At 42.1% G+C, this 6,712-nt stretch overlaps 1 protein-coding gene across 1 annotated transcript in view; it reads left to right on the top strand.

Moving 5' to 3' along the window:
• Positions 1-6,712, top strand: part of CUL5 (cullin 5) — a 112,845-nt gene that overhangs the window by 70,974 nt on the left and 35,159 nt on the right. The window contains 3 exon segments of the mRNA XM_011984761.1: positions 1,342-1,472; positions 2,385-2,504; positions 4,368-4,480. Of these exon segments, the coding sequence (XP_011840151.1) occupies positions 1,342-1,472; positions 2,385-2,504; positions 4,368-4,480 (364 nt within the window).

Genomic DNA, 6,712 nt, shown 5'->3' with positions numbered 1-6,712 from the left:
TGCAGTGGCCGGATCTCAGCTCACTGCAAGCTCCGCCTCCTGGGTTCACGCCATTCTCCTGCCTCAGCCTCCGGAGTAGCTGGGACTACAGATACCCGCCACCTCGCCTGGCTAGTTTTTTGTATTTTTTAGTAGAGACGGGGTTTCACCGTGTTAGCCAGGATTGTCTCGATCTCCTGACCTCATGATCCGCCCGTCTCGGCCTCCCAAAGTGCTGTGATTACAGGCTTGAGCCACCGCGCCCGGCCGACTCACCTTTTCTTTTGAGACTGAGTCTCACCATGTTGCCCAAGCTGGAATGCTGTGGCACAATCACAACTCGCTATAGCCTTGACCTCCTGGACTCAAGTGATCCTCCCACCTTCCAGCCTCCTGAGTAACTGGGACTACAGCCATGTACCACCATGCCTGGCTAATTTTTGTATTTTTTGTAGAGTCAGAGCCTCACCATGTTGCCCAGGCTGATGTCCCCTGCGTCTGGCTAAATGACTGAGCTTTTAAAGAAAGGAGTTGGGTTTTGCGGTATTTGATCACTTTTTTAATTTTTATTTTTTGAGACTATCTTGCCCTGTCACCTAGTCTGAGTGCAATGGTGCAATCATGGCTCACTGCAGCCACAGCCTCCTGGGCTCAGGCAGTCCTCACACTTCAGCCTCCCAAGTATCTGGGATCAAAGACATGCACCACCACACCCAGCTAATATTTGTTTGTTTGTTTGTTTGTTTTTGTGTGTGTGTGTGTGTGTGTGTGTGTGTGTGTGTGTGTGTGTAGTGATGTTTTGCCATGTTGCCCTGGCTGGTCTTTTTAACTCCTGGACTCAAATGATCTTCCCACCTTGGCTTCCCAAAGTGCTGGAATTAAAAGTGTGAACCACCACACCCAGCCTGATCACTTTTAATTTGATTTTTTTTAAACATAATTTTTAGACCAAGTGCAGTGGCTCACACCTATGATCCCAGCACTTTGAGAGACCAAGGCGAGAGGATTGTGTGAGCCCCGAAGTTTGAGACCAGCTTGGACAACATTGGCAGATGCTGTCTCTACAAAATTACAAAAAACATTAGCCAGTGGTCCCAGGTACTCAGGAGGCTGAGGTGAGAGGATTGCTTGCACCCAAGAGGTCAAGGCCGCAGTGAGCCATGATCGAGCCACTGTACCCAGCTTGGGTGACAGAGTGGGACCCTGTCTCAAAAACAGAAAAACAGCAACAGAAAAAAAAACTACTCCTAATTACATTGTATCCACAGAATACTACTAACATTACAAACTTTTAACTAATGTTTCTCTAAATTCTTATTCTAGTAAATGAAATGATTACATGAATGTGTTCTGTCCTTCCAGAGTTACATTTAATGTTTTCATTGATGGACAAAGTTCCTAATGGTATAGAGCCAATGTTGAAAGACTTGGAGGAACATATCATTAGTGCTGGCCTGGCAGATATGGTAGCAGCTGCTGAAACTATTACTACTGTAAGTTTATTTTTAATGGCAATGATAGAGATATGTCAAGGCTATTTTTTAAATGCAGGATTGAATAGTGAGTGGTTACCAGAGGCTGGGGGTTGGGGGACCAGAAGAGGTTGGTTAGTGGGGTATAAAGTTATAGTTCAATAGGAAGAATAAGTTTTGGTGTTCTGTGACCCAGCAGGGCAGCTGTAGCAAGTAAGAATGTAGTATATATTTCAAGAAAGTTAGAAGAGATTTTTATGTTGTTACCACAAAGAAATTATAAATGTTTGAAATGATGGATATAGTAGTTACCCCAATTTGATCATTATACTGTGTATACATGCATTGAAATATAACATTGTACCTCATATGTACAGTTATGTGTTGATTACAAATAAGAACATTAAATTTTTAAAAATGCAGAATTGAAAATTGATACTATTTTCTCAGTAAAACCGGGGGCCGGGCGCGGTGGCTCACGCCTGTAATCCCAGCACTTTGGGAGGCCAGGGCAGGCAGATCACAAGGTCAGGAGATCGAGACCATCCTGGCTAACATGGTGAAACCCCATCTCTACTAAAAATACAAAAAAATAGCCAGACGTGGTGGCTGGGTGCCTGTAGCCCTAGCTACTCGGGAGGCTGAGGTAGGATAATAGCATGAACCCTGGAGGCAGAGCTTGCAGTGAGCCCAGATGGCACCACTGCACTCCAGCCTGGGCGACAGAGCAGACTGTGTCTCAAAAAAAACACAAAGGAAGAAAGAAAAACAAAGAAGTGGCAAAACAGTAATATTGGACCACCTTTTAGTTTTATTTTTAAGAAAAAATATCCCCAGTTTTAAATGAGTTTTATTAAAAATTATGTTTATATTTTCTCATTTTTTTGTGTTCTTTTTCTTTTAAAAATTTAATATAAAACCTTTTGTTTCTAGGACTCTGAGAAATATGTTGAGCAGTTACTTACACTATTTAATAGATTTAGTAAACTCGTCAAAGAAGCTTTTCAAGATGATCCACGATTTCTTACTGCAAGAGATAAGGTATATATTCCTGTATATATATAAAATACTGTTTTAAAAGTTTTACCCTCATAATTTACTTCTAATAATCAATTTGTATTATTTTGCTATTATAAACTTAAAAATCTAGCAACTGTTATTTTTCATCAGTGGAGAACAACTGTATTTGTTTTGTTTGTAAGCATTCGTTAAGCATTTGATAGCCTTGTGAATTAGAATTTATTAGAAAGTTGCTTTTTTCTCATTTTTCCAAGAATATTTTTCTGTTTTTGAATATTACTGATCTATTGAATTCCTATTCATCCTTCCATTAAGACCTAGCTCAAAGAATACTTCCCCTGGAGCTTCCTTGATAGCCTGCCTCGCTCCACAGCTCATCACAAGCAGAGCTGATTCCTCCATCCTCCATCCTTTCATGGGGCTCCTTCGAGAGTTACGTTATACTTATCCTTGTTTCCCAGGGAAGCATTTGTATTGCATACCATCTTTTTCCATCCTCGCTAGTATAGGATAATGATAATGAAACACCATACTGTCCTTAGCATTTTATCTTTCTCAGTGTAATAAACCTATAACAAGAAATTGCAGCTAGTTTTTTCTCTTCTTTGACTACCTTTCATTACTTCCCAAGTCTGAATGATTCTAAAAAGACAACTTTCTCCAGTAGGATTTTTTTCTCACTCTTTTTGTCTATTTTAATTTTTTTTTTTTTTTTGAGATTGAGTTTCACTCTTGTTGCCCAGGCTTGAGTGCAATGGCGTGATCTTGGTTCACTGCGGCTTCCACCTCCTGGGTTCAAGCGATTCTCCTGCCTCAGCCTCTTGTGTAGCTGGGATTACAGGCACCCACCACCATGCCCGGCTAATTTTTGTATATTTACTAGAGGTGGGGTTTCACCATGTTGGCCAGGTTGGTCTCGAACTGCTGACCTCAGGTATCGGCCCACCTTGGCATCCCAAAGTGCTGGGATTACAGGCCTGAGCCACTGTGCCCAGCCTCTTTTTGTCTATTTTAAAACAAACAAATAGGCTGGGCGCGGTGGCTCACGCCTGTAATCCCAGCACTTTGGGAGGCCAAGGCGGACGGATCACCAGAGGTGAGGAGTTCGAGATCAGCCTGACCAACATGGAGAAACCCCGTCTCTACTAAAAATATGAAAAATTAGCTGGGCGTGGTGGCACATGCCTGTAATTCCAGCTACTCAGGAGGCTGAGGCAGGAGAATTGCTTGAACCCTGGAGGTGGAAGTTGTGGTGAGCTGAGATTGTGCCATTGCACTCCAGCCTGGGCAACAAGAGCAAAACTCCATCTCAAAAAATAAATAAATAAAATAAAACAAATATATAAGTAGGTAAAGTAGGAAAGGAGTTAAGGGAGTATAGAAATGGTGGGGTGGTGTGAAGTCTTAAATTGAGTAGCCTGCAAAGGCTTCATAGGAAGCCAGATCATATAAGACTCTGAGCCATGGTAAGGAGTTAGTTTTTACTGTGAGTAGGATGGGAAGTCATTTAAAAATTTTAAACAGAATGGTAGGATGTGATTTATGTATTAACAGGATCGCTCTGACTGTTGCAAAAAATAGACTGAAGGGAAGAAAGAAGGAAGAATACCAGTTAAGAACTTATTTAAATAATTCAATTAAATGATGATGGAGGCTTGTCCCAGAGTGATGGTAGAGGTGGTCAAAAGTAGTTCGATGATTCTCTCTTTTTTTTTTTTTAATGCAAGTAGCTTATTTGGGAAATGCAGGGATGATAGTGTGGCATACTATTAAGTCAGTTGTACAGTGAGCTACTTGAACTTAATTCTGCCAGGAAACTTATTAAAAACACTGCTCAAAATTACCTCACCTATCAAGTGTTGAGTTCTTGAAATTTCCTGCCTGCCATTTGCATAGGCAACACATATTTCTGCAGTTTTACAAAAAACACCTTTGGGTGCATGTGCAGATACTAATAGTGGGAAAAGTCTAAGGGATGTGGGGAGGTTTGACAGCATCTGCTACACCAGGTATGTGGCTTGGAATTGGAAAATAAAAATGACAGCAGGCTTTAGAAGTGACTTGTCAGGGAGGTTCGCTCTGTCGCCCAGGCTGGAGTGCAGTGGTGAATCATAGCTGACCGCAGCCTTGAGCTCCTGGGCTCAAACAATCCTCCCGCCTTAGCCATCTGAGTTTCTGGGACTGTGAGCACACACAACCACACCTGGCTAGGTGTTTAGAGTTTTTCTGTAGAGACAACATCTAGCTATGTTGTTCGGGCTGGTCTTGAACTCCTGCGTTGGCCTTCCAGAGTTCTGGGATTATAGATGTGAGCCATCACCCTGGCCCGCTTTCCCTTTAAATCATGTTCTTTGAGAACTCTTCACCCACACTGATGCTGTCTCAGTCCTGTCATCTCACTGGTGAAGGAAATAAACATATCCATCATCTCACATAGTTACCCATTTTCTTGTTTTGTTTTGTTTTTGTGGCAGGAGCACCCAAAGTCTACTTAGCATGAATCCAGTATACAATATAATTTTAATTTGTTTTGTTTTATTTATTTATTTTGAGACAGTCTTGCTCTGTCACCCAGGCTGGAGAGAGTGCAGTGGCACAACATGGCTCACTGAGCTTCGACCCCTCTGGGATCAGATGATCTTCCCACCTCAGCCTCCCGGGTAGCTGGGACTACAGGCATGCACCACTATGTTTGGCTAATTTGTAATTTTTTTTGTGGAGATGAGTTCTCATTATGTTGTCCAGGCTGGTCTTGAACTCCTGGGCTCAAGCGATCCATCCACCACAGCCTCCCAAAGTGCTAGGATTACAAGCATGAGCCACCATGCCCAGCCCAGTATAATTTTCCTACCTATAGTTCTCATGCTGTACATCAGCTCTCTAGACTTTTTTCATCCTGTGTATCTGCTACTTTGTATCATTTGACCTACATTTCCTTGTTTCTTTCCCACCCATTTTACCTCTGGTACTACTCTTTTGTTCCTCTCACTGTGTATTTGAATTTTTTTTTAGGTTCTACATATAAGTGAGATCATGCAGTATTTTTCTTCCTGTGTCTGGCTTATTTCACTTAGCATAAGGTCTTCCAGGCTTCCGTAGTATATATGTACCAGTTTCTTTATCCACTGATGGACACTAAGGTTGTGTCCATATTTTGGCTATTGTGAATAATGCAGTGAATGTGGGAGTGCAGTTATCTTTGTGAAGTGGTGATTTCATTTCCTTTGGGTATATGCCTAGAAGAGGGATTGCTGGGATTATGATTATGTTATGAAGATAGACTATTCAGGATTTGCTATTAAATCAGATGTGGAATGTGATAGAGACTAGTCAGGGATGACACTCAGATTCATGTTCTGATCAATTAAAAGGATATGTTCACTGCAATAAGGAAGACTAAGAGAAATAGGTTTTGGAGAGGTTGTTGCAGAGAGATCAGAAACTCAGTTTTGAATAAGTTAACTTTGAAATATCTGTTAAACATCCGTGTGGTAATATTGAGTCTGGAGCTTAAGAGAGAGAATGGAGCTGGAAAAATATGTTTGGCAGCTTCAGCATATAAATGGCTTTTAAAGCACTGACACAGGCTGTAATCACCAAAATAATGAGTGGAGATAGAAAAGAGGACAGGTCCAAGGATTGGCCTAGGGCATTCTGATATTTCATTGTTAGAAAAATGAGGAGTCATCTTTCATGAGAAGGGAGGAATGACCAGGAGAATGTTATGTGCTAGAAGGCAAGTGAAAAAAAGTACTTTCAAGGGGAGGGTGTGATCCGCTGTGTTAAAATGCTGGTAATAAATCAAATAAGATGGAGATTAACCGTTGTCTTCACCAACATGGAATTGCAAGTGACTTTAACAAGAACCTTGTGTGTAGGCTGGGTGTGGTGGCTCACGCCTGTAATCCAGCACTTTGAGAGGCTGAGATGGGTGAATCACTTTAGGTCAGGAGTTCAAGACCAGCCTAGCCAACATGGTGAAACCCTGTCTGTACTAAAAATACAAAAATTAGCCGGGCACAGTGGTGCGCACCTGTAATTCCAGCTACTCAGGAGGCTGAGACAGGAGAATCACTTGAACCCGGGAGGCGGTGGTTGCAGTGAGCTGAGATCAGTACCACTGCACTCCACCCTGGGCAACAAGAGTGAAACTCTGTCTCCAAAAAGAAAAAGGGAGAAGGAGATCTCACTTGAGGCTAGGCATGGTGGCTCACCCCTGTAATCCCAGCACTTTGGGAGGC

The sequence above is a fragment of the Mandrillus leucophaeus genome, unplaced genomic scaffold, assembly GCF_000951045.1.
Source record: "Mandrillus leucophaeus isolate KB7577 unplaced genomic scaffold, Mleu.le_1.0 Scaffold273, whole genome shotgun sequence".
NCBI lineage: Eukaryota > Metazoa > Chordata > Mammalia > Primates > Cercopithecidae > Mandrillus > Mandrillus leucophaeus.
This window is presented reverse-complemented; position numbering and strand designations above follow the sequence as displayed.